Source organism: Vigna unguiculata, chromosome 4, assembly GCF_004118075.2.
Source record: "Vigna unguiculata cultivar IT97K-499-35 chromosome 4, ASM411807v1, whole genome shotgun sequence".
In the NCBI taxonomy this organism is placed as follows: domain Eukaryota; kingdom Viridiplantae; phylum Streptophyta; class Magnoliopsida; order Fabales; family Fabaceae; genus Vigna; species Vigna unguiculata.
This window is the reverse complement of record NC_040282.1, coordinates 30,887,114-30,915,090: the sequence shown is the minus strand read 5'-3', so window position 1 is coordinate 30,915,090 and position 27,977 is coordinate 30,887,114. Positions and strand designations below refer to the sequence as shown.

General features: G+C 35.4%; 4 protein-coding genes across 5 annotated transcripts; 3 read left to right on the top strand and 1 right to left on the bottom strand.

Moving 5' to 3' along the window:
- The first annotated feature begins 684 nt into the window (after positions 1-684).
- On the top strand, positions 685-2,854 carry LOC114182168 (UDP-glycosyltransferase 74G1-like). Its single transcript, XM_028068961.1, has 2 exons — positions 685-1,511; positions 1,877-2,854. Exons 1-2 carry the CDS (start codon positions 864-866, stop codon positions 2,609-2,611), a joined length of 1,383 nt encoding a protein of 460 aa, XP_027924762.1. The 5' UTR covers positions 685-863; the 3' UTR covers positions 2,612-2,854.
- Positions 2,855-9,080: 6,226 nt separating this feature from the next.
- On the top strand, positions 9,081-10,025 carry LOC114180295. The gene is made up of 2 exons (XM_028066584.1): positions 9,081-9,598; positions 9,672-10,025. The coding sequence occupies exons 1-2, from the start codon at positions 9,290-9,292 to the stop codon at positions 9,804-9,806; spliced, it is 444 nt and encodes a 147-aa protein (XP_027922385.1). The 5' UTR covers positions 9,081-9,289; the 3' UTR covers positions 9,807-10,025.
- Positions 10,026-14,560: 4,535 nt separating this feature from the next.
- Positions 14,561-17,242, top strand: LOC114182473 (UDP-glycosyltransferase 74G1-like). Of its 2 annotated transcripts, XM_028069349.1 has the most exons (3): positions 14,561-14,577; positions 14,889-15,593; positions 16,254-17,242. In XM_028069349.1, the coding sequence occupies exons 2-3, from the start codon at positions 14,946-14,948 to the stop codon at positions 16,986-16,988; spliced, it is 1,383 nt and encodes a 460-aa protein (XP_027925150.1). In that variant the 5' UTR covers positions 14,561-14,577; positions 14,889-14,945; the 3' UTR covers positions 16,989-17,242. The 2 variants fall into 2 exon arrangements, with proteins under 2 accessions (XP_027925150.1, XP_027925149.1); XM_028069348.1 differs by lacking the exon at positions 14,561-14,577 and having other exon boundaries at positions 14,809-15,593.
- A 215-nt stretch (positions 17,243-17,457) lies between these two features.
- LOC114182472 (laccase-14-like) lies at positions 17,458-21,306 on the bottom strand. Its single transcript, XM_028069347.1, has 7 exons — positions 21,105-21,306; positions 20,675-20,826; positions 20,007-20,251; positions 19,798-19,923; positions 18,420-19,017; positions 17,947-18,299; positions 17,458-17,842 (listed from the first exon to the last, which is right to left on the bottom strand). The coding sequence occupies exons 1-7, from the start codon at positions 21,201-21,203 to the stop codon at positions 17,709-17,711; spliced, it is 1,707 nt and encodes a 568-aa protein (XP_027925148.1). The 5' UTR covers positions 21,204-21,306; the 3' UTR covers positions 17,458-17,708.
- Positions 21,307-27,977: the final 6,671 nt, after the last annotated feature.

Genomic DNA, 27,977 nt, shown 5'->3' with positions numbered 1-27,977 from the left:
TGGTTCAAGCTATCAATTTAATCATTGGAAGAAAGAAATATGTATATTTATCGCTGATTGTTGAAAATTTATGCAATTACGTCATATTAAGTTTTGTGGAATTATTTTATTATTAAAATATATTTTTAAAGACTAATTTCACATTTAGGGATTAATTTTGTTTTTATGCTATATTAAAGACTTATTTTGAAATTTTTATAAATATCCAAACTCAAACCTTAGTGTGAAGAAGAAAAAAAAAAAAAACTCATGAAATAGCATTATGGTTAGTTGTGGACACACCCTATAAATATTGGAAGAAATTAAAATTTGGATTCTATTGTTTATTTCCGTTTTATTATTTCTCTGTTATACCTTAAAAAAGAAATAGGTATCTTCAAAATAAGTTGATGTACTTTTATATCTCAATTTTGGAACATTTTATGTTTATCACTAACTGGTGGTATGATAATATTGTTTCTTTCAAGCTTTGAAGGTCTTTTTCAGATTTTTCGTAAGAAAGTATTTTTATCTGATTTTCACTTTCATTATAGGTTATGTGATTGAAATTGACATTTATTTTCGTAAGATGTGTCCTACACGGTTTTTTTAATCAGCAGTGTTCTGCACGTATTATTTTCTGCATCTACTTCTTTAAATATTCACTTGATTTCAAAAGTTGAAGATTAAATATAGATTTTTCTCATTTGAATATTGTTCACTACATTGACCGAAACTAACCGTTCGCACTAAGTTATATTTACATCGATTGCAGCATTTATTAAATCAGATATTGTCTCTTCCCCACTGAATTTAAGCACTTGAAGCAGACCGCAATGGATACAAGTGTGTGGTGAAGGATAACACAAACCTAGGAGTAACAAATGGAGGAGAGGAAAAACTATGTAGCTCACTGTCTTGTTCTACCTTATCCTGCACAAGGTCACATAAATCCTATGCTTGAGTTTTCAAAGCGTTTGATTCAGAGAGGAGTGAAGATCACACTGGTAACTTTTGTGTCCAACTGGAAGGTGGTTAGCAGAAAAAACTTCACTTCCATAGATGTTGAGAGCATCTCAGATGGCTATGATGAAGGAGGCCTTGCAGCAGCAGAGAGCCTTGAGGTTTATGTTGAAACCCTCAACAGGGTTGGAGCACAAACTCTTGCTGAGCTTCTCCGCAAGCTTGCAGGATCAACCCACCCTCCAGATTGTGTAATCTATGATGGTTTCATGACTTGGCCTCTTGATGTGGCAAAAAGCTTTGGGCTACTTGCTGCTACTTTCTTCACTCAGAGTTGCACAACAAACACCATATACTTGCATACTTATAAGAAGTTGCTGGAACTGCCTCTTACACAGACAGAGTATTTGTTGCCAGGGTTGCCAAAATTTGCAGCTGAGGACTTGCCATCATTCTTGAACAGATATGGAACCTATCCAGGTTATTTTGATACAGTTGTGAACCAATTTTTGAATATTGACAAAGCAGATTGGGTTCTTTCAAACACATTTTATGAACTGGAGCAAGGGGTGAGTGAGTTCACAAGCTGAAAATTCTGTTCATTTGTTTGCTCTGTTCTTGTTTGATGAAATGACTTACAGGCAGTAGTAGTTATTTGGGTAAATGTGATTTAAGTTTCTTTTAGTTTTTATCAAAGTTGGTTCTAGACTCTACTTTAAAAACAATGATTTGGTCTCTATGTTCTCTATATTTGGTAGATTTTGTTTTGGAAAGAGGGACAAACTCTACCAAGTTATGAGGGCCAAAATATTTACTTTTGGAAGCATAAGAAGTAAGGCTAATTTTGATAAAAATTGAGAGATCTGAATCATATTATTTCCTAGTTTTTGAGTTGGTTATTGATGATTAGATTTTGAAATGAAATTCGTTTTAGGTTGTGGATTGGCTGGTGAAGATTTGGCCATTAAAGACAATAGGACCAACCTTGCCATCTATGTACTTGGACAAAAGACTCCAAGATGACAAGAACTATGGTATTGAAATGTATGTTCCAAAGTCAGAAGTTTGCATGAAATGGCTTGATGATAAACCAAAAGGGTCAGTTGTGTATGTTTCTTTTGGGAGCTTCGCAGGGCCGAATGAGGAGCAAATTGAGGAACTAGCTTGTAGTTTAAGAGATAGTGGAAGTTATTTCATGTGGGTGATTAGAGACTCTGAACAAGGAAGGCTTCCAAAGGGGTTTCTTGACACAGCAGAGAAAGGTTTAATAGTCAATTGGTGCCCCCAACTACAAGTGTTGACACATGAGGCTTTGGGGTGTTTTATCACACACTGTGGTTGGAACTCCACATTGGAAGCTTTGAGCTTAGGAGTTCCAGTGATTGCAATGCCATTGTGGACTGACCAGATCACAAATGCAAAACTAATTAGAGATGAGTGGAAAATTGGAGTCAAAGCTGTTGCCGATGAGAAAGATATAGTTAGAAAAGAAACTATCACACATTGCATAAAGGAAATATTGGAGACTGAGAAAGGAAAGGAAATAAAGAAAAATTGCATCAAGTGGAAGAATCTGGCCAAGAGTAGTGTTGATGAGGGTGGAAATTCTGATAAGAATATTGCAGAATTTGTGGATGAATTGGTTCAGCGCCGTGCTGCATTAAATTGATGGGAAAAAAGTGCTTATAGAAGTTCTGTGCCACTGCCAAAGTATGCTATGCTGATTCTGCTCAGAATAATCAACTGAACAAGGTTGTAAATTTAAGTTCGTTTTAAAAGTTGTTAGCTTCTGAATTCTGAATTGTCATGTCGTTTAGAACATCCGTTATTTTAGCATGCAGTTCTTTGTCATTTGTGTAAGATGATTTGCTCCATCATAATAAGAATGTATTTGTCTCTTGTTGGAACAAAATTGGACCAATAATTCAACAGTTTGCAACGTGTCTACATAAAGCATCTCGCACTCATCAGAAGATGTCAATAAATCAATACCTCTAAGGTAAAGAAAGGATCATCAAATGCACTGGACATGGTATGTACTATTCCATCAGAGTACAAAATCACAATTTGGTAACTAGAGTTGACTTCACTTGATTGTGATGGTTTTCTTTTATATATGATGATGTGATACTAAATAAATAGATTAAAAATAAAGAACAAACCATTAATTGGGATAACGAAGAGTTTCCCAATTATAACTTTACTTGATTCACATTGCATGCTAGCAAATGGAAAAGAAAAAAAGAAAAGAAAACTTCAGCATCATTGACAGGCAATAAGAAAACTTTACTTTAAATGAGCTTAAAGTGAAACATCATGGTATGTTTCTGTGGTCTGTGTTCCACCCTCGTTCAATAAATTCATACAGGGTGAAATGAGATTTACATCGTTTTTATTAATAACAAGGTGGCATGTAGTTAGGAGGTGGAACCATACTAGTTTGCATGGTACCTCCATCTCTTACTATGAGCACAGTATCCATACCCCAGATACTGTGCCTCTCAAGATGACAGTGCATGTACCAAACACCTGCAAAAGCAAATTATTTGAGTGTTATTTCATCAAGTGATGTTTCAAACTAAATGCTAATTTCATTATTCGTGAGTATGAGTAGCATGTGTGAAAACATTTCCAGGATTATTAGCAACAAATCTCATTGCAAGCCATCCATTCTTAGGAAAATGGTATTAACTTCTGGTGGATCAATTAAATTGTAATGTTTTGGGTCCGTCACGTTGTTGAAATTCCTGTTCCCACACCCACAACAAAGAAGCTAAAACCATGAAGGTGCATAGCATTATTCTCTGCAGTGAGAACACTAGTTCCTTGCCACACAAGTTCAACAACCTCGTTATAGTCAAACATTAGCACCCGTGTCCTGTGCTTTGGATCAATGTGCAATACTAAAAAATCTCATATTTCCTATCAATTTTGTTTTGATTTTTTTTTTAGAAAATACTTATAAATTTTATTATGAATTTTTTTTTTGCAGGAAATTGTTGTCAATTTTTTTGCAAAATATTTTGTATAAAACACTTTTCGTAACAAATTTTGTAAGAAATACTTACGAATTTTATAATTTTGTAGGAAATAATTACCCACGAAGGAATTACCTGCCAATTTATATCCTTAGAAAAAATAGCAGGAAAAAGTCTTTTCTTGCAAACTTTTTAAGCAAATTTGCAAGAAAATTCTTATGTAATACGAGAATTTTTAGTAGTGGCATTGCTTCCTGTTCCACCATAGTTTTGTTGGGTAAATTTAAATGTTAGTAGCTGCATTTAATGGTGTTGGTAGAAGTGTCTTAGTAAAATGCAATGGTCAGGAGTGCATCTAGTAATAATTGTGACGTGCACTAGAGTTCATTAATTATGATTTAGATAGTAGTTGTACTGATTGCTTGTAGTTGAAGGACCATGTCTAAAGGCTTATAAATTGACCATGTACTACTCATTGTAAAACACAACAAGTTATAATATATAAGAGTGTTTATCCAGAGACTTTTTTGTCAACAAATTGGCCTCAGAGCTTGAGAGCTTGAGTGTTTGAGAGAGTGTTTAAGAGTTTGATTGAGATGGCCAACTTAGGTAACAACATGCCCCTATCGAAGTTATCAAAAGGCGTCAGTTATGATAACTAGAGTCCATAGATGAAGGCCCTCCTTGGTTCCCAAGAAGTATGGGATGTGGTTGAAAATGGGCACTAAGAACAAGAGGATATTGAAGAACAAACGATTTCCCAACTTGCTACGTTGAGAGCAAAATGAATAAATGACAAAACAACTTTGTGCATGTTGTACTGAGCTGTTGATGAGTATGTTTGTGAGAAGATAACAAATGCTAAATCTTCAAAAGAAGCGTGAGATATATTGAAAAGACATACAAAGGGGATAATCGTGTGAAATGAGTTAGGCTTCAAACTCTCAAAGACGAGCTTGAAAGCATGAGGATGAAAGAGGCCGAAGGGGTTGTCGAGTATGTCTCTCGTGTTGAAACAATGGTGAATCAACTCGAAAGGAATGGGGAGACGTTGCCCACTTGCCAAGTGGTTGAAAAAATCTTAAGGTTGTTAACCGACGACTTTGAGAATATTGTTTGCGCAATCAAAGAGTCTAAGGACTTGTTAGTGCTCTCGATGGAAGAACTTATCAGGTCGCTTGAGGTGCATGAGCAATAGAGAAGGAAGAAGATGGAGAAGTCCCTCGATCAAGCATTCCAAGTAAAGGCAACCATTAAGGAGAAGAAGGTTCCTTAGACTCAAAACACTCGAGACCGAGGTGGTAGAGGCATAGGAAGATATGAAAAAGGTAAAGAGCAAGTCGGTCAACAAAAATGGCGTGGCCAAGGATAAGATATAGGTTGTGGTAGAGTTCGAGGAAGCTAGTCGAGCAACTCAGGAGTTGAGTGCTTCAAATGTGGGAAGTACAGTCATTTTTCTAAGGATTGCTACTTAGGAATCAAATGTTATAATTGTGGGAAGATTGGACATTTCGCTATGGACTGTTGATCTGAGAGTAAGAAGGAAACAAACATCCTCTCTAAAGATGTTGAGGAAGAGGGAGTATTGATGATGTCAAGGAGTTTGGGTGCCAAGTTAAGTCTAAGCTATTATGACAACTCGGTTTGATACCTTGATATAAGAGCAAGTAATCACATGTGCGGGGACGAGAACCTTTTTAAGGAGCGCACTAAAGTTGAGGTTAGACATGTGTCATTTGGAGATGCATCAAAGGTAGCCGTAAAAGGTCGAGGTATAATCTGGTACCAGTAGAAGAATAGCAAAATTGGAGAAATCAAAGACGTGTACTATGAACTCGATCTCAAGAGTAACATATTGAGCATAAGCCAACTGGTGGAGAAAGGCTACTCAATTCTAATGAAAGACTGAGTACTATGCTTGAAGGATAAGTCAGATCATTTGATTGCCTGAGTAGAAACGAAGAAGAACAAGATATACAAGCTTAACTTGAAGATAGTCCAAGAGAGGTTTTTTAAAACTTAATGTGAAGGATTAGGCCATGATATGACATTTTCAATTTGGCCATTTGAGTTTTGGTGGGCTGACCGAGTTGGTAAAGAAAGAGATGGTGTGAGGACTCCCATCTATGGAGTTTGAAAAGAAATTTTGTGAAATGTTTGTTCTCGGGTAGCCTTCGAGAAGCTCATTCCAAGGATTGCTAAGTATCGCGCAAAGGAACAACTCAAATTGATTTAAACATATCTTTGTGGACCAATTACCCCTAAGTCTTTTAGTGAGAAAAGGTATTCTATTTCCTTCATAGATGACTTTTCAAGAAAAAATTGGGTGTATTTTTTGAAGGAGAAATCCAAGGTGTTCGAAGTTTTTAAAAGGTTCAAAGCAATGTTGAGAAAGAGACAAACATGCCTATCAAATCTCTTTGGTCTGACCAAGGAGATGAGTTTATTTTATTTAAGCTTATGAAGTATTGCGAGGAGTAAGGGATACTGATATTTTTGATAGCATCATAATCACCCTAACAAAACGAAGTTGTCTAGAGAAAGAACCGAACCATCCTTGATATGATTCAAAAAATTTTGAAAATTAAGGACATGCCTAAAGAGTTTTGAGCAGAAGTAGTGCAATGTGCCATCTATGTGCAAAATAGGTGCTCACATGCTAAGTTAAACAAGAAGACACCACAAGAAGTTTGGAGTGGAAGGAAACGATTGTGTCTCATCTTAAAGTGTTTGGGAGCATTGCTTATGGTCATGTTCTAGCTCAGTAGAGGACCAAGCTTGAAGATAGGAGCAAAAAGTACATGTTCATTGAGTATGATGAAAAAACTAAGGCGTACAGGTTGTTTAACCAATAACAAAGAAGGTTATTATGAGATGAGATGTTCAGATTGATGAACCTCTACAACCCAAAGTGCAAAGTTTACAAGATATATACAACTCTACTGACAAAGTGCATGTTGTATGTTTCTTGACAAATTCAAAAGACTTAAGTTTTGAAGAGGCTATGTAGGAGAAGAAATGGCAAAAGGAATGTATGGGGAGATCACGACAATATAACACAACAACACATGGGAGCTGATTGATTTTCCTAAAGGAGCTCGACCTATTGGCGTGGAGTAGGTATACAAGAAGAAGACAAATATCGAAGGAGAAGTTGAGCAATATAAAGTTTGGTTCGTAGTAAAGTGATACAAGTAGAAGGAAGGGATAGACTATAACGAGGTATTCGCCATAATGACAAGGATGGAAACAATTCAGCTGCTGATTTGCTTAGTAGCTCAACATAGATGGACGATCTTGTAGATGGACGTGAAGTCGACATTTCTTAATGGAGGCTTGAAGGATGAAATATTTGTCGAAGAACCACTCAGATACATGCAAGAGGCGAAGAGAAGGAATTGTTACAATTGAAGAAGGCATTTTATGGCTTGAAGCAAGCTCCACGAGCACAAAATGAAAGAATTGACACTTACTTAAAGAAGAATAGGTATGAGCATTGTTCTTATGAACATGCTCTATGCATAAAGAGGAATGGAGAAAATGTGATGTTTGTTCATAAGGAATAATGTTGAGTTGATTGAAGGGATAAAGATGTGATGAAGAAGGAGTTTGAGATGAAAGACTTGGGACTTATGAAGTATTTCCTTGGTTTGAAAGTTGTTTAAGGAGAGGAAGGCATCTTTGTGTCTCAGAGAGGTATGTTGAGGAGGTCTTGAAGAAGTTTAAAATGATAAGTTGCAACTCGGTTTCCACTCCTATGGAACCTGGTACAAAACTTTATAAGTTTGCAAATGGAGACCAAGTTGATGCGAGCAAATACCAAAGTTTGATTGGAAGTCTCAGGTATCTTACAAATACCAGAGCAAATTTAATGCTAAGTGTTAGAATAATTAGTCAGTATATGGAGGAGCCGAGCTATACTCATTGGAAGGAACTAAAGAGAATTTTAAGGTCTATAAGAGGAACAATGTCTCTTGGCCTAATGTATACTAGGTTGGATAATTATCGACTAATTGGCTACTCAGACAATGACTATTGTGGAGATGTTGTTGATCGGAAAAGCACGTCTAGATATGTATTCTTCATGGGAAACACAACATTCACCTAGCTTTCGAAGAAGCGACCCATTTTAAAGTTGTCAACTTGTTGCAACATCTTTGAGTGTCTCCCCATGCAGATTGGCTTAGAAACCTTCTAAGCAAGGTGAAGATGAAGCAAGAAAAAAGGAATGTGATTCGAGTTGATAACAAGTTGAGCATTGAATTGGCGAAGAATCCAATCAATCATAAGAGAAGCAAACATATTGATGTTTGGTTTCATTTCATTGGAGAACAAGTGAAATAAGGAAATGTGGAGTTAGAGTACATTGAAAGCTGAGCACAAGCTATAGATATGTTCACAAAGCCACTTCTGACCACTCTGTTTGAAAGTAGCAAGAAGATGCTTGGAATAAAGGAAAAGAAAAGCATTTAAGTTTATGGGGAAATTTTATTAAGTAAACTTAAATGTTAGTAGTTGCATTTAATAGTGTTGGTAGAAATGTCTTAGTAAAATGCAAAGCTCAATAATACATAATGATTAGGGCATGCACTAGAGTTCATTAGTTATAATTTAGTGGTTGTACTAATTGCATGTACTGATTGACCATGTATTACTCATTGTAAAATACAACAAATTATAACACAAAAAATTATAATATACAAGAGTTATGGAATATTTTATATTTGAACAATCAATTACATTATATCTTTTAATATCAAACAAAAAAACTAATAGTTTTACTTTTCAACTTGATTTATTTTAGTTTGTATTATAAAATCAACATATTATTACTTCATTGGTGCTAGATAAATCTAGAATAAAGAAATGAGGTGACCTTTGGTTAGTTGTGGTCACATGCCTATAAAAATTGGAATAAATTAGAGTTTGGATTTTATATGTTTATTTCTTTTTTATTATTTATATGTTATATTGTATTGATATATATTAATTTTGGAATTTATTAAAATGGGATAGTATGTTTCTGGTTATTATATTTTGATACAAAATTAAAATTTTATCATGTCCAAAATTTTGATATATTTTAGTTTCCAAATTAAAAAAAAAGAATGAATATATATTTAACTCAATTATTTTAATTTTTTTGGGTTAATTATGTTTTTTGTCCCTCAAGTATTCGACGATTTTGGTTTTTGTACCTCATTCAAAAGATGCGCTATTTAAGTCTCTCACGTTCTGAAACACATGGAATTGGTCCTCATTTTTAACTCCGTTAGTTTTATTAAAAAGCTGGCAGACAGAGTGCCACGTCAGGATCCCGATTTTAACTTTCACTCAAGCTACAATAAACATGTGTTTTAAAAGGGGGTATGAGGTTATTGTTTGAAACCTTAAATTTTGAATTTGTGAGATCCTTTGTGAGGAGCTTGAAGAGATCATTTTGGTGTGGAGGAAACATAGGTGACAATGTTTGTGTACAACATTCTATAGTGATGAAGAGTGGTAGTTCCAGAATTGATTGTAGGCAAAGGAAAATTGGTTTGAAAATTTCACAAAGCACAACGTCGTGTTCAGAAATAGCATCGAAAGTGTGTGGGTGTGGGGAACGATTGTTGCTCCTAAAGGCAGGTACTATGAAGAACAAGGGCAGGTTATTTTGGCGATGTAGAAATTGGGCGGTAAGTGACAAATTGCATTTCTTTTACTCAAGCTTTTTTTGGTGTGTGTTATAATGGTTTCAATTTTTTGCAGTCCAATTCACATTATAATTATTTCAATGGGTTAATGAAGAGGAATGTAGAGGTGAAGGTGAAGAATCTGAATTTGAAGCTGTCGCAGGAAAAAGAGTTGAGGAAGACGAAGTTTGTTTGGAAAAGGAGAAATTAATACTGGACTTGATTAAGAAAAACGAGAAGTTGAAGAGGAAATTGCAAAAAGAGAAAAGATTTGGCAAAGTGCTGCAACTTTTATTTGTACTGTTGTGGGGTTTTTCAATTGTATTTGTAGTTATGTTTTTGTTCAAGTTTAATTGTAATTAGTTTTTGTAGTAGTATTTGTGGTAGGTCTTGCAAAGATTGTTTGTGTATTTCTGGAGAATTATTTTGTAATGATGAAAATGACATTACTAGTGATTTAAGTATTGCATGCCATTCACTTGACTTTGCCATAACCAATGGGATCCAAAATATTTTTTAGGCTCGTTAATGTAGAGGAAAATTGATATCATTGGAAAACTGATGTCTGTTTCTTTAAACATTTTGTATTTAAAGGGTCTAAAACATATGCAAGGGTTCAAATTACAATCAGTGGCTTATATTTGCCATAACCAATTCAATCTTTTACTGGCGCAAATTTGGACTGAATTAAGTTTTATATTTGCCATAACCAATTCATCCATTTTTGTCAATTAAATACAATAATGCAAAAGTGGTCCCTGCTATTGCAATGAATAAAGTATTCCATAACAGATAAAGTGGTCAACATCTTTAACTACAATACTGCAAAGTTTAATAAAGCAACAAAATAGTAGTGCTCCAAAACAAAATAGTGGTCCACTATCCCTATGCCCAATGTGTCAAAAGTAATTGTCTATTACAAAATTCTTTAATAAAGCAAAAAAAAGTTTGGATCTCCATTCAATTTCACGTGGGCTGTGCAGACATTGTATTACTACTTGCTTGAGAACCTAACACTTGTGCCGCCATGCTTCTTGTTTGTGTTGGTGCTCTTTCTCCTTGGTTCCTGTTGGTTACAACCATGGGTGTGGATCTCCTTCTACTGGTTGAGCTTTGGTTAGATGGGCCTGTATTGTTGGTAGCTCCACTCCCAGTTTGGGTCCTTTAGGTGTTTCCCTGTCATTTAGGTATGTATTCAACATTGAGATTTCAGTTTGTACAAATTCATTAATTAAAATAAATTATAGATGAATATTTACCTTTCCTCTCATGCCCTTTCTACAACTTCTGATATTATGACCATATTGGTTGCACCTGTTGCACTTTCCCATGATATTTTTCTTTGAAAGTTTGGAGTGACTGACATGTTCATCAACTTCCCTTCTTCATAGTTTTTTGGGTCTACCAGGTGGGGTTTTGTAAATTGGAAGAAGTAGTTCACGTTGACTACTTCTTGGCCAAAGTTGTTGTCCATTTATTGAGGTAATTTCAGGTTCATAGCAAGCTTGATAGGCATCTCTTTTGTAATATGCGTGGACATAAGCTTCAGGATTTTCTATCTTATAGTTAATTGCTGCCACAACATGCCTACAAGGTATACCCACCAAATCCCAAAAATAACAACTGCAGTTGTGCTTACTTAGATCAACCATAAACTTTTCCATTGTGAATCCCTGTGTGACTTCAAACTTAGCATCCCCTGCCCACATAAGAAGCCAATTTCCACTTTTTTCTAATTCCCTATCAAGCCTTTTTTGGGGTCTAGGCATTACATTTCCCGGATATGCATTCAACTTCTCTCTAAGTGTTGCAAACCTACTCATTATGTATGATCTAATCCATTCCATCATGCTAATGATTGGTTTATCTCTAGCCAGTAAAATGGTGCTATTAAATGACTCAGAAAGGTTATTCATTAACACATCACATCTAGGGTAAATGCTGAATGCATGTTTACACCATGAATTGGTAGGAATGGCAATTAACCAGTTATAAGCATTAGGATTTAAACTTTTCAACTCATCCATTTTTTTCCCATCCCGCATAAAATGTAGCCTTTGTTGCCCCCATCATAAGGTCTCTGATGACTACACCACTACCAAATTTCTTCTTAAAATTGCTGTATAGGTGCCTTTGACAGAAACAATGTTCAACACAATTCAAAATCTCATCAAATACAGTCATAAGTCCCTGCAAATAAATGTAATACTAAATCATCATTTTCAGTCAATTAATTTTAAATCTGTTAAAAACAATATTATGTTTGTGCTTTACCTTTTGTTGGTTTAAAATGAACACCCAACGATGATTATCAATGTCACCAATATCCTGTAATAGCAGTGTCAAAAACCATCTCCATGTTTCCTTGCATTCGTTTTCAACAACAGCAAAGGCTAATGGGAAGTACTGGTCATTGGGATCCTACCAACTGCTACCAATAATTGACCACCATAAGTTGTCTTCAAGTGGCAACCGTCAAAACCAATGAAGGGTCTACACCCAGCCACAAACCCCTGCTTACAACCATCTAAGAACATATAGAAACTTCCAAATCTTGGTGGCAAAGTGGGTTGTGGTTGGTTGATCTTAACCTTGAAAGTATCAGCTTTAACTCTCAATAATTCACCAACATAATCAAATAAACGGTTGTACTGACGTTGTCCATCCCCTACCAAACTGTCAATTGCTATTCGTTTTGCTTTTCCAGCCCTCCAAGCAGTGATACCAATATTGTATGTCTTCTTTATTTCATCAATAATTTGATTAACTGTCATTAAACCAACATTCATGAATCTGTCTATTAAAACCTGAGCGATCCAGTCTGTGTTAGCATTTTTGTTTCCGAAAACCGGTCCACATTTATGACCACCAACTAGTGTCTTCACCCTAAAGGTTTGCTTACCTCCAACCTTGCTCACCATAATTAAAAACCCACATTTTCTCTTACAAACAACCCTCACTCTCTTGTGGTCATTCTTGACAAATTTAACTTCTTTATGATTTAAGACACTATGCTCCATTAGTGCATGTTTAAAATCTTTCAAAGAACTAAGCTCCATTCCCAATTTAAATTTGAAATCCTTCTTCATATCTTTCGGTCTATACTTTGTAAACTTTGGTCCAACATTAAAAAGACCGCCATCACTGTCCACATTAGAATCTAACTCATCACTAATGTATTCCTCATTTATCTCATGATCTCCAATTTCTTCATTAGTCATAAAAGACCTTTCACTAACATTTCTTTTATTCCTCACTTTGCTTGAATTTCGTTTGAACTCTTTCCACCTATCCAAAACAGGGCCAATCTTTCTACGACTTGAATTGTTGTCCATCCCAAATCCATCATCATCATCAACCATCCTTTCTTCTTCACTATCATCTAGTCTATCTCTAGGTGCATCTTCTTCATCTTCTTCCTCTTCAGCCTGTACTTGTTCACCAACCACATTCTCTTCACCAATCACAACCTCTTTACCATTCACTTATGCCTCCCTAACCACATCCTGTTCACCAATAACAGCCTCTTCACCATTCACTTTTGCCTCCCTAACCACATTCTGTTCACCAATAACAACCTCCTCAACTACCACTTCCTCTTCAACGACAACTTCCTTCTCACCTAAACCTTCATCCTCACACACAACTTCATCCACTCCACCAATGAAGTGAACTATTTCATGTTGACTAGGAACATGTTGGACATAGATATGAACTTCCTCTTTACTCTCCTCTGCAAAGTTAGCTAACACTATAACTTCTTTATCATCACTCAACAGTCTAAGGTTGTTTAACAAACTTTTTTTTGAACCCTTCCACCAAAGTTTCACATCACCACCGTACTTCAATCCCCTTAACAACATGAATTTCACCCCCAACGTACTTCAATCCCCTATTTCGTTCGAACCTACCCATATGATGAAAAGCTACATCGAACCCCATTCCCAACCCTACATTTCAAATAAACACACAGACCACATTAATCGAACCATAAACGGAATCAACAAATTGCAAACCCTATACAATCGAACAGGGAAGAACAACTAACCTACTTTCCACAAATTGCAATACCCTAGATGACAACACTATCTTCTTCGTTGAAATCTCGCAACTTCTTGTTGGTTCTGCAATTTCGTTGTCCCTTTCCATGATTGTGCTTCACGAACGAATATGAATCTTTGTCGAATCCCTTTTCTCGTCACCAAAAACCCCTTCTTTCTAATTTTAACCTAAACCCCAATATCTGATACATTAAACATTTCAATTAAACTATTTTACTACGTGCTTAATAATACAAACGCAGTGCTTTCTTTACCACGTGTCAATCATAACTTAAACACTGTTAAAAACGGGATCCCGACGTGATACTCCGTCTGCTAGCTTTGTAATAAAACTAACGGTGTTTAAAAATGAGGACCAATTCCATGCGTTTCAGAACGTGAGGGACTTAAATAGCGCATCTTTTGAATGAGGGACAAAAACCAAAATCGCCCAATACTTTAGGGACGAAAAACATAATTAACCCATTATTTTTTGCCTCATCAAATGCACTTTTTAGTTGTAATTGAAACAATATTATGTCAAATGATACAGACAATTCAAATACTAACATAAACATATTCGACAGATAAAAAATAATATAATTAAGTTAAAACATTATATAGATTAATTTATAAAGTTAAAATATTATATAGACTAATTTATAAAGTTAAAATATTATATAGACTAATTTATAAAGTTAAAATATTATATAGACTAATTTATAAAGTTAAAATATTATATAGACTAATTTATAAAGTTTAAAAACTAAAAATATATTTAATCTTATAAAATATGTAAACTTTTATGTCAACCAACTTTATGTACCGAGGTGGGTGCATGTTCAAAAAGTATCAAACTATAATCTGTCGAAGATTATCACTAACCGGTGTTATGATAACATCATTTCTTTCAAGCTTTGGTCATCTTTTTTCAGATTTTAAGTAAGAAAGTGTCTTTTTCTGATTTTCATTTTACTCATAGGTTAAGTGATTGAAATTGACATTTATTTTCGTAAGATGTATTCTATACGGGTTTTTTAATCAGTAGTGTTCTACACGTATTATTTTATGCATCTACTTCTTTAATTATCCACTTGATTTCAAAAGTTGAAGATTAAAGATAATTTTTTCTCTTAGAGTTGTGCATTTGAATATTGTTCACTACATTATTTGCACTAAATTATAATTACATCGATTGCAGAATTTATATAATCAGATATTGTCTCTTTCTCACTGAATTTATGTACTTGAAGCATACCGCAATGGACACAAGTGTGTGGTGAAGGAGAACACAAACCTAGGAGTAACAAATGGAGGAGAGGAAAAACTATGTAGCTCACTGTCTTGTTCTACCTTATCCTGCACAAGGACACATAAATCCTATGCTTGAGTTTTCAAAGCGTTTGATTCAGAGAGGAGTGAAGATCACACTGGTAACTTTTGTGTCCAACTGGAAGAAGGTTAGCAGAAAAAACTTCACTTCCATAGATGTTGAGAGCATCTCAGATGGCTATGATGAAGGAGGCCGTGCAGCAGCAGAGAGCCTTGAGGTTTATGTTGAAACCCTCAACAGGGTTGGAGCACAAACTCTTGCTGAGCTTATTCACAAGCTTGCAGGATCAAGCCACCCTCCAGATTGTGTAATCTATGATGGTTTCATGACTTGGCCTCTTGATGTGGCAAAAAGCTTTGGGCTACTTGCTGCTACTTTCTTCACTCAGACTTGTACAACAAACACCATATACTTGCATACTTATAAGAAGTTGCTGGAACTGCCTCTTACACAGACAGAGTATTTGTTGCCAGGGTTGCCAAAATTTGCAGCTGGGGACTTGCCATCATTCTTGAGCAGATATGGAACCTATCCAGGTTTTTTTGATACAGTTGTGAACCAATTTTCAAATATTGACAAAGCAGATTGGGTTCTTGCAAACACATTTTATGAACTGGAGCAAGGGGTAAGTGAGTTGACTAGCTAAAAGTTCTGTTCATTTATTTGATCTCTTCTTGTTTGATGAAATGACTTACAGACAGCAGTAGTTATTTGGGTAAATTTGATTTAAGTTTTGTTTCTACCACGTCAAATAGTCCTACATCGATTAAGAATTAAGGTCTAAGGAAGTTTATTTACTTCTTCTTCCTTCTATACTTCGGATATCTTTTAAAAACAAAACTACGATAGAGGACAATCTCCAAAGCAGAAAATACCTCAGATTAGAGGTGGTTGATCCTATCGATGTCATTCGTTGGCGCCTACTATGAAGTCGATAACGAGGTTCTAAGACAAATGTCGGTCCTAATTGATGTGAGACTATTGAGCATGGTAGGAACAAGTTTCTCTAAGTTTTTATCAAACTTAGTTCTAGACTCTATTTTGGAAACTATGATTTTGGTTTCAATGTTCTTTATATTTGGTAGATTTTGTTTCTCTTCTTAATATCTTTATGTTTTGGAAAGAGGGACAGACTCTACCAAATTATGGGGCCCAAAATATTTCCTTTTGGAAGCATATGAAGTAAGGCTAATGATGATCAAAATTGAGAGATGCAAAAACACATTTTATCCTAATTTTTAGGTTGGTTATTGATGATTAGATTTTGAAATGAAATTCATTGCAGGTTGTAGATTGGCTGGTGAAGATTTGGCCATTAAAGCCAATAGGACCAACCTTGCCATCTATGTACTTGGACAGAAGACTCCAAGATGACAATAACTATGGTATTGAAATGTATGTTCCAAAGTCAGAAGTTTGCATCAAATGGCTTGATGATAAACCAAAAGGGTCAGTTGTGTATGTTTCTTTTGGGAGCTTCGCAGGGCCTAGTGCGGAGCAAACTGAGGAACTAGCTTGTGGTTTAAGAGATAGTCGAAGTTATTTCATGTGGGTGATTAAAGACTCTGAACAAGGAAGGCTTCCAAAGGGGTTTCTTGACACAGTAGAGAAAGGTTTAATAGTCAATTGGTGTCCCCAACTACAAGTCTTGACACATGAGGCTTTGGGATGTTTTATCACACACTGTGGTTGGAACTCCACATTGGAAGCTTTGAGCTTAGGAGTTCCAGTGATTGCAATGCCTCTGTGGACTGACCAGATCACAAATGCAAAACTTATTAGAGATGTGTGGAAAATTGGAGTGAAAGCTGTTGCTGATGAAAAAGGTATAGTTAGAAAAGAAACTATCACACATTGCATAAAGGAAATATTGGAGACTGAGAAAGGAAATGAAATAAAGAAAAACTGCATCAAGTGGAAGAATCTGGCCAAGAGTAGTGTTGATGAGGGAGGAAATTCTGATAAGAATACAGCAGAATTTGTGAATGAATTGGTTAATCGCCGTGCTGCATTAAATTAATGGGAAAAAAATGCATATAGAAGTTCTGTGCCGCTGCCAAAGTATGCTATGCTGATTCTGCTTGGAATAATCAACTGAACAAGGTTGTACATGTAAGTTCGTGTGAAAAATTGTTAGCTTCTGAATTCTGAATTGTTATGTCGTTTAGAACATCCGTTATTTTAGCATGTTGTTCTTTGTAATTTGTGTAAGATGATTTGCTCCATCATAATAAGAATGTATTTGTCTCCTGTCGGAACAAAAATGGACCAATAGTTCAATACTTTGCAACATGTCTAAATAAATCATCTCAAATGTCATCAAAAGATGTCAATAAATCAAATACCTCTAAGTTAAAGAAAGGATCATCAAATGCAATGGACATGGTATGTATTATTCCAACAGAGTACAAAATCACAATTTGGTAACTAGAGTTGACTTCACCTGACTGGGATTGTTTTGTAAGGCTTTATATATGTTGTGATAAAAATTAAATAAATTAAAATTGAAGAACAGAGGTTTTATATACTGTTCTTACATGGTTCACAAGACATGCTAGCAAATGGAAAAGAAAAAAGGGAAAAGAAAACTTCAACATCATTGACAGACAAACATTTCTACAAAGTTTGATTTTACTTTAAATGAGCTTAAAGTGAAACATCATGGTATGTTTCTGTGGTCTGTATTCTACCCTCATTCAATAAATTCATACCGGGTGAAATGGGATTTACATCGTTTTTATTAAGAACAAGGTGGCATGTATTTAGGAGGTGGAACTATACTAGTTTGCATGGTATCTCCATCTCTTACTATGAGCACAGTATTCATACCCCAGCTACTGTGCCTCTCAAGATGACAGTGCATGTACCAAACACCTGCAAAAGCAAATTATTTGAGTGTTATTTCATCAATTGATGTTTCAAACTAAATGCTAGTTTCATAATTCGTGAGTGTGAGCAGCAATGTGTCAAAAAATTACCAGGATTATTAGCAACAAATCTCATTGCAAGCCATCCATTCTTAGGAAGACCAATGGTATTAACTTCTGGTGGATCAATCAAATTGTAAGATTTTGGGTCTGTCACGTTGTTGAAATTCCCTGTTCCAACACCCACAAGAAAGAAGCTAAAACCATGAAGGTGCATGGCATGATTCTCTGCAGTGAGAACACTGGTTCCCTGCCACACAAGTTCAACAACCTCATTATAGTCAAACATTAGCACCCTTGTTCCTGTGCTTGGGATCAATGTACTGCTTCCTGTGTCTCCTGTGAAGTTGTAAAAGAAAGGTGGTTGATCCGGAAAGTCCTCACTGAAAACTCCTGACATGTTCCTACCAATGCATACAATTTATAAACGTTACTTAGTTATAATATAAAAGAGCAATTCATGTCATTAGTCTTCAATTTTTGCATTAAATAGGGGGATTGTAAATGAAAGTAAAAGCATATACCAGTAGTATGCTTGAAGAATATCAATCTGTGGGATCTGAAAACTTATATTGTTTAAGCTTGAAGCTAATCTTGTTCCATTAGGTCCTAAACATTTTCCATTTGGGTTTTGACAAGGTAGTTCATTCATGGATACTGTCATATAAATTCTTCTTGTCACATTAATTGGAACATTAGCAGGGTGATGTTGGCTTGCCAAACCCCTCAAGCTCTTGGTAAAATTGAATACTGTTCCTGAGTCATTCACTGCAGGAAGCACAGGCATGGGGATGGATGATGGTGATGGTTTAAAATTCTCACTGTACTCAAGAATAGCTGTTGTTGGGGAATTTTCATACTTATCAATGCCATCATAGAAAGGACTTGCAGCAATGTAATAGAGACCCTTTGGCTGGTTTGCTGAGAGCAACACATCTATTGCTTGTCCTGGGGTTATCATGATGAAATTGGTGTTTAAGGGCTTTGTGTAGGAACCATCAATGCCTACAACTGTAAGGTTGTGATTGGTAACCCCAAAGAAAAACTCTTCGTTCATTGCTGCATTTATTATGCGGAAAAGATATGTCTTTCCGTGATCAACTAAAAAGCGATGAGTGTTCTCTGCAAAACAAATCAATTTTGATGAACAAATTGGTGAAACATGATACAAAAGACAATAATTACTTGTAGTTTTATGATCTATAATACAGGTGCATCTCTAATATAGCACGGATATCGAATATGACACAGATATGGACACAGACACTTTGACGTTTGTAGTTTTTGAGATATAGCTACAGAGACACAAGAATTTATATATTAAATCATTATGAATTATTTAATATAGTAACCGGTATATACTCAAAATTATTTATAAACAAATATAGTCAAATATAATAATCTAAATATGTTGTCTCCTAATATGAATTGAATTTAATTCGTCTATCTGATATCTAAAAAGTAAAAAATAATAATCATATAAATTTTTTTCTTATTTTTATAATTATATTAGAAACTTTTGCATCAAGTTGATAAGTTAATGGGTATTCAGAAAATCATTGTATCTGTTTTTGTTAACATTATGTTAAAACCATGTCAAAATTATGTCAGAACACATAAGTCTTATCCCACTACCCAGTTGAAGTTACATGAATCATGCAGTGGCATTAGAGCATTAGACTCGGTTAAAAATCAATTTACCATGGATCCTTTTAACAATACAATGTTAGTCTTCTCACCGATGTTTCCAACAACCTTTTTTTCATGTGGGATTGTGCATTCTCTGTTTGAAGTCCAAATGGGATTGTGTAAAGGGAAGTATTAGGGATATTGAAAGATTATTCATGTATCTATAGCTAATAGCTTAAGCTTTTATGATAGATTTTCAAGACATTAATATACCTTTAGAGCAATTGTAGAAGTCACCAGGTTGGCCGTTGATTGTGTAAGCATCTGATGCATTTGGCTCTCCACCGGTTGCTCTGGCTGCATTTACAATTTGCATCAGATCTCCCTTGTACCACTCACCTAAAACATCACCAAAAAGCATAATCAAGAGGGTGTGTGTGTGTGGTTGAATAAATACAGGATTTGAATGGAATTTTCATTACCAATGATAAGAATGTTTTGTCCCCAAGGTTTAGGGAAAGGATATGAAGTTCCATTGGCTGGTAAAATGACAATGGCACCATGCACAGTGGCACGAGTCCAACTACTATGTGCATGCCACCAAAGAGTTCCTTCTTCCGATGTAAAGGCCACCTTCTGAGTGAAACTTGTTCCTGGTGGAATAGGGCACTGTGTTATGTTCTCAGGTCCATCTGACCAAGGATCCCTTGGTTCCCTCACACCATGCCTGTAAAAAGTGTTCCAACTTTTTCACCTTTTCCTACTTTTGGAGGCATGTAGTTATAATCAAATTCCATTCACACTCCTCAAGTTAAGCCATAATGCATCTGTTCTAATCAAAGGCATTTATGCTCTATAAGAGGAAAGAAAAGAGAGGAACACCTTTTTTCCTTGGTTTGTGCTAAAGACTAATTCCTTCAATGTAGAAATCATTTGGGTGTCCTTATAAAGTATTTTCTATACATATGATCAGGAATTGAATCCCTGAAAACATGGTCAAGGAGCTTAACTATATATCAGTTGTGCTGAACATAATTTAACCGTGTGAATGAAAATTTATCCTATAACTAATGCATGTGGTTGTGCACAAACATGAACAGAGGGAGGAAGCAAAATGATATAAAAAGAGAGGCAAAGAAGGGGAATTAACCAGTGAATAGTGACCCCATATCTTCCTTGGTTATGGACAGTGACAAAAGCTGTATCTCCTTTATGAACACGAATGGTTGGCCCTGGAAAACTACCATTTACTGTCAGAGTGCTTTTTGTGCTGCACAATTTCGTGAAGTTCTTTTCCTTCAGCTGCAACAAACCACCCAAATGAAAAATATCACACACTTATCACTTCTCCGGTTTTGTTCACTTCAAAAACCAAACACAAAAAGCCACTTTAGTTGGTGTGAATTTGAGTAATGAGAACATCTTCAGTTATCACTTTTGTTAGTACATTGAAGATGATAACGCTGTGTGATGTATAAGATTCTTTGCCAATTTGATAAGAAAATTTTCCCCTTCTTAGAAGGGAAGAATGATATTTAATCACTACAAAACACTTTATGTGATGGAATTTGGAAACCTACAACAAAATCATAATAATGAACGTTGCCTTGGCTCTTGCAGATAACCAGAAAACTCAAAATAAGAAGAAGAAGGACACTATGATTCTCTAAGATGATCATTTTACTGGAAGCAACTGCAAGATGATAAGTGCTTTCTTAATTATTTGGTTTTCATGAAGTTGTTATATAGGTTAATTTCATGAACCTTAGAGATTCTAAATGGTCTTTCACTTTGGTACAATAAACACACACACACACATATTGTTTAGGTACCAGTTTACTCTTATAGTCATATTTGTAAATGACGTACCTTTTCATAATGTACTATACTTTCCTAAAGTAGGGGAATATATTAATGTATTAGACATAAATGAAGCTTGTGTGAGCATGTAAAATTTCACTTAGGATAGGTTTTCCTTGTTTTCCTTGTTTGTATGTATTGCTTTAATTCCTTGAACCAAACGCTCTTCTACACATTAAGAACAAAATGATAAAGAAATCTATAACAAAAACAACAATGATAACGTTAAACACGTACGGACATGGCTAAATTTGCCTGAGTCTGAAATTGAGTATGATAATGATATTTTGGATATTTCATATCCTTCATTTGGTTAATTACTCATTTTCCTCCACTAAGTTCTTGTACAAAATCAATGGTAAATTACATGTAGTCAACAAAGTTTTCATGGTGGCAAGACTCAAATACTTGTTTTTGTGAAATATGACTATTACTTATGGGTCTTTTGAGAGTGATACCAATGAGTTACATGCCAATTCGTATGAGAGATTATGATATTACATCAACTCAAAACAAAATAATAGATTTGTCAATTTTTTTTCTTTAACTTTGTTATTTTTACTTAGTATAAAACTCAAGTTCATGCATGAATTCTTAACATAGATTGCAATAACTTTTGTTTACTGATTGATCTTCTTATTACTTATAAAGTGATTGCCCTTTAGAGGATGGTGTTGCTAGTTATACATCGTTTTCGAACGGACAAAGAAATATTTAGTTATTTCATTATTTCAGAAAACTAAGGGAAAAGTTGCTCCTCTAAAGGAGTTTACAAACATAGGTTATATAGATTTCTATAAATTTGTTGCTAACTTCGAGTAAAGTGAGACGATTACCACTTATCGAAGTATGTTATTCATTACATGGGGAGTATTTAATCAAGACTTTCAAATTTCTTTTAAGAGTGTAAGAGTGTAACAAAATTTAGTGGTATTTGAAAGAGACTTTAAAAGGTTAAAAAATACTAATAGTATTTAAAATCATATAAATTTCAATGGATTATTTTGTTAATTAGATTGGTGTGGATTTTGTGTCACTTTTTATTTGTGAGTATAAATATCATTCTGATGAAACAATCTCGTCTAACTATGTGAGACCCCTTTATTCTTATCCAATGTTTTCTCAATCTCAAAATGAAAAGAGTTCCTTGTTAAAGGAAATTCAGGTATTTCTTGTTATTGCTCTTAATTAATTTTTTCTTTCTTTAACTTTTGAATTATTTTTGTTATCACTATATATGATTGTTCAGTGAGTGAAAATGAGGAGATTTTCATTTGGCTTTTATATGTGATGTTCTTTAACTTACTTGCATTTTAAACATCTTTTAACAATAGCACTACCATAATCAAATTTCAGCAACATTGTTTAGATTCGTTTATGGTCAACCAGTTGAAAATGCTTCAACTTATAAATTCCAAGGAAATCAGGATAAGAAAGAATTAGTAAAATCCAATTAGAAAAAATAATAGTTGTTTGTATGTTAAGGATTAGGAAATTATTTTTAGATATTTACTTGAATATAATTTAAGTTAATAGTAATATACACACACAAGTGATGATAAGGCATAAAAGAGTTTCATATGATTATACAAATGTCTAAATTAATAATTTTATCATAAACACACATGGTTTTGGTGATAATAACTAACATTATGTTTTGGTGTGTCTAACAAGATTATTTAGTGTGAAACAAACAAGTAATATATATAGTTGTATAAGATTACATGATTATATAAAGTTTGACAAATCCTATATGCATGCAAAGAAATTTAGACAAAGTCTTCAAGAGAAGAGTAGACACACACTACAAAGACTATAGCGAATAATAGATGTAGTTTACAAGAAGCGTAAGATCAGTAACGCAAAAAAAAAGTCATTAACGTCACAAAATTTATGTTTGACACGAAACCAACACACGTAAAAAATCACAACGGCATACTTATATATAAATGAACAATCTTTATGTCCAACTACCAGTCAGACGTTAAAGAGACTTTTTTATGTTTGACACTTACGTAAGTTTCCACTTAGGTTATCTTCTCCGATGATAAAGGTTATACATTGTAGGGCTTGGATTGGTGGCCAAAAGAGGTTCTTTGTTCATTTCCCATCGGCATTTATTCATGATACAACTTTCTCTCCGTTTATTTTGCTAAATTGATGTTAGTTTCCTACACTTCTTAAACCGTGACTGTTTTGGGAAACTTAGTCATGATCGTGCTTGAATGTTCTCTTTGTTTGGATTGAATATGAGTTTTATGATTTAGGATTTAGGCTTTGTTCAAAGTTTTTATTTTTAAATAGTCTTAAAAATTCGTAGAAACTATAGTGAAATTGATTAATTAGTTATTTAAATTATAATTTTAGACGTAGACATTGAGTAAATCTTAATTTCCATTTGAGATTTAGTTCAAATGATTAAACATTAATTGTTTGTATTAAATTTTGAATTGTTCAATTGGACAATTTGAAAAAATTATTTTCATAATTCATTAAAAGTGTACAGTATAAGTCTACGCATAAATTTGATAAAATTTCGGTTAGAACCATTTTTTGTTGTTTTCGGATATATACTTGATTGTGATTATGAGTGACCATTTTCATTTTGTATACTTCGAAGACCAATGTGAAATGCTACTAAATTTTTTATCAAATTTGTGATGATAAATTTCTTTGTGTCCATATTAGAGCTTATGTAAAATGTTTTTCCAAAAGGGTAGGGTCTCACCTCACTACAAAAAAAACGCTTATTACCGAAGGTCAGAATCCATCGGTAATGGCTCTAATCCGTCGGTAATGATGTTTTACCGACGAACTTTTGACGACAAAAAATTCGTTAGAAAACTTATCGTCGGTAATACTTTACCGACAGATTATAAAGTTCGTCGGTAATTACCGATAGACGCATCCATCAGCCAAGCCGTCGGTTATTACCGAAGGATCTGTCCATCAGTAATTATTGACGGACAAATCCGTCAATAATGGCAGTGGTTGCACGAATGGATTTTTCGACGGATTTGGCCGTTGGTAATTTTATAAATTTGGTTTGGGTTTATTTGTTTGTTTAACATTCCACAGTACCTGCATATAGAAATTCCAACATAGACAAATCCAGCATTCCAACATTCCAACATTATATCAAATATTGTATCATTATCAAACTCCATTACAATATATATCACATGACACACTAAATTGTTTATAAAACATACAAAATAATATGTAGCATAGGAATGTTTGTCAAATATTACATAAGCACGATCAATACCAAGTAAGAATAATAGTACACAAGTTTATTAAGTACATGCTGAAGAAAGTTTTTCTTAAGGACGTGAAGAGCTAATAATCTTCATAATCAGGAGAAGATTCTTCATTTAGATTATCATCCTCTTCATTATTTTGTTGGTGAGAATGAGGTTGAGGGATTTCAGAGTTCTGTTGAGTAGGGTTTGGTTGTTGTGGCTGTGGCTACTAAAGACAAGCATGAGCATTGTTAGATATTGATAACCACAATATCAAACAATATCTTCTATTTAATCTTTTTATTTTCAGTTACTCTTTTTACTTGTACCTCTCTCTATTATAAATAGATTACCCTATGTGTGGTTTATACACAAGGGAGATTAATCTCAATCCCTATTTTCTTTATTCTCAACATGGTATCCAGAGCTTAAGGTATCTTTTCTTTTCGTCGTTGCCTCTGCCTCTGTCGCCGCCGGACCGCCGCCGAACCACCGCCGGACCACCGTCGGACCTTCGCCGGACCTTCGCCGGACTTTTGTCGGACCTTCGCCGGACTTTTGTCGGATCTTCGCCGGATCTTCGCCGGACCTTGCCGGACCTTCGCCGTTGGACCTCTGTTGCTGGAGTGCCAATTCTGACCGGCAACCTTGAAGTCGTGCCTCCTCCATGGCGTCTTCCACTGCCTCTTCCCATTCTAAAAACTCTTCTAGTGTGTCTGACCCGTCCATCTACACTAACTATGTTAATGTACACTTATCCATTGACAAGTTAACTGGCCATAATTATGCCACATGGTCATCAGACGTCCGCTTATGGCTTAAGAGTCAGAGGTATCTTGATCATCTTGCCCCGAAAGCATCTACTCTCACTCCTGCTGAGAACGACCATTGGGAAACCATTGATGCTCAATTATGTGTGGTTCTTAAGGGTATTCTTGATCCTTCGTTAAAGCAACTTTTTCGTTCCTACGAAACGTGTGCTCAAATCTGGGAGCATGCCAAGTTATTATACACCAATGATACTCAATGTCTCTATGGTGTCTGTTCTAAATTTGCAACGCTTATTTCCTCTAAACATCAAGACTCTATGACTGATTATATGGGCAAAATTCATGCTCTATTTCATGAATTCAATGAATTATTGCCTCCTTCCCCCGACCCTGCCACGGAGATCGAACAACGCTCAAAGTTCTTCATGCTCGGAGCATTACACGGACTTGCTGATAAATATTCACATATTCGTGATCAAATTTTGGGTTCCCCGGTTGTCCCCACCTTAACTTCAACATGCTCTACTCTTTTGCGTGTACCAGAACAACCTAACACTGATACACCTGCTTCTGTTGATGATTCTTCTGCATTGGTATCTCATCATGATGACCGGACTCGCCCTCGCAAACAGGGAAAAGGGCGTCCTAAGTGTGACCACTGTGGCAAGCTCGGTCACAAGATTGACAAGTGTTATGCATTACATGAGTGTGAACATTGTGGCAAGCCAAGTCACAAGATTGACCGGTGTTATGCATTGCATGGACGTCTTCCTCGCTCTGCTGCAGCTGTTCAGACCAACCTTTTCCCACCTTCCTCTACTGGGGATCCTCCTTCTGTTTCACCTGATACACCTGCTATGTTCAACAAATTTCTCAAATGGTATAAGGATCATGAGTCTTCTAGTTCCACTGCATCTATCGCTCACACAGGTACATCTTTTGTTGGTCTGACTCGATCTTCTTCTCTTTGTCCTTGGGTGTTTGATTCAAGAGCCACTGATCATATTACTGGTAACAAATCTTTGTTCTCTTCTTTATCCTCTCCTAATCATTTACCTTCTGTTACACTAGCTGATGGTTCTAGAGTCTCATCTCATGGTGTTGGCACTGTTAAACTTTTTCCTTCTTTAACCATTGATAATGTTCTTTATGTCCCTGGGTCTCCTTTTAACCTGTTGTCCATTAGTCGTCTAACTCGTTCTCTTGATTGTGTTGTTTCTTTTACCCAAAATTCTGTGTGTTTACAGGACCGGAGTTCGAAACAGGTGATTGGCACAGGATGTGAGTCTCATGGTCTTTATCATCTCCATCCTTCTACACAAGTTGGTGCAGTTATGGAGTCTCCCTCTCTTCTTCATGCTCAGTTACAACAGCTTGTCCCTGCCTTGTCCAAATTATCTCATTTGGTGTGTGAGTCATGCCAATTAGGCAAACATAGTCGTACTTCCTTTCCTCGTAGTGTCACACGTGGTGCTTCATCCCCTTTTGCATTGGTTCACTCTAACATTTGGGGTCCTAGACGCGTTAAGTCTACTTTAGGTTTTCAATATTTTGTTACTTTCATTGATGATTATTCTAGATGTACTTGGTTATTTTTAATGAAACATCGTTCGGAATTATTTCATATCTTTCAATCTTTTTTTCATGAAATTAAAACTCAGTTCGGTGTTTCTATTCGAGTTTTGCGCAGTGATAATGGCCGTGAATATCTTTCTCATTCTTTTAAACAATTTATGGCTTCTCACGGTATTCTGCATCAAACTTCTTGTGCTTATACCCCTCAACAAAATAGTGTAGCTGAACGTAAAAATAGACATCTTATTGAAACCACTCGCACTCTTTTAATTCATGGAGCGGTTCTTGAACATTTTTGGGGTGATGCTATTCTTACTGCATGTTATCTTATTAATCGCATGCCTTCTTCGGTTTTAAAGAATAACATCCCTCATTCCATTTTATTTCCTCATGACTCTCTTCATCCCTTACCTCTAAGAGTTTTCGGGTCTACATGTTTTGTTCATAATTTTAGTCCTGGTCTTGACAAGCTTTCTCCTAGATCACATAAGTGTGTTTTCTTAGGGTTTACAAGATCACAAAAAGGATACAAATGTTTTTCTCCTTTTCTTAATCGTTATTTTGTGTCTGCAGATGTCACCTTTGATGAGTTCTCCCTTTATTTTAAGAGTCAAACTTCACCTCTACCTCCATCTAGTTTTGACACCTCTTCTCATACCTTTAATGTTCCTCTTGTTTTTGACCCTCTTACTGTGTCTTCGTCACCATCGGTTCCTGCTCCACAGTCCGCTTCTCCACCACCTCTTCAGGTTTATAGTCGCCGAAACCGATCACAACTACCACCATGTGACTCCACTCAAGTGCCAACTGCTCTGTCTCCTCCGGCTCTGACACCTGAGTCTAACCTTCCCATTGCCCTCCGAAAAGGTTATACTCAAATTTTTGATTTGGATTATGGCGATACTTTTTCCCCCGTGGCAAAGATGGCTTCTGTTCGTTTATTTATCGCCATGGCTGCTCTTCAACAATGGCCTCTTTATCAACTGGATGTTAAAAATGCTTTCCT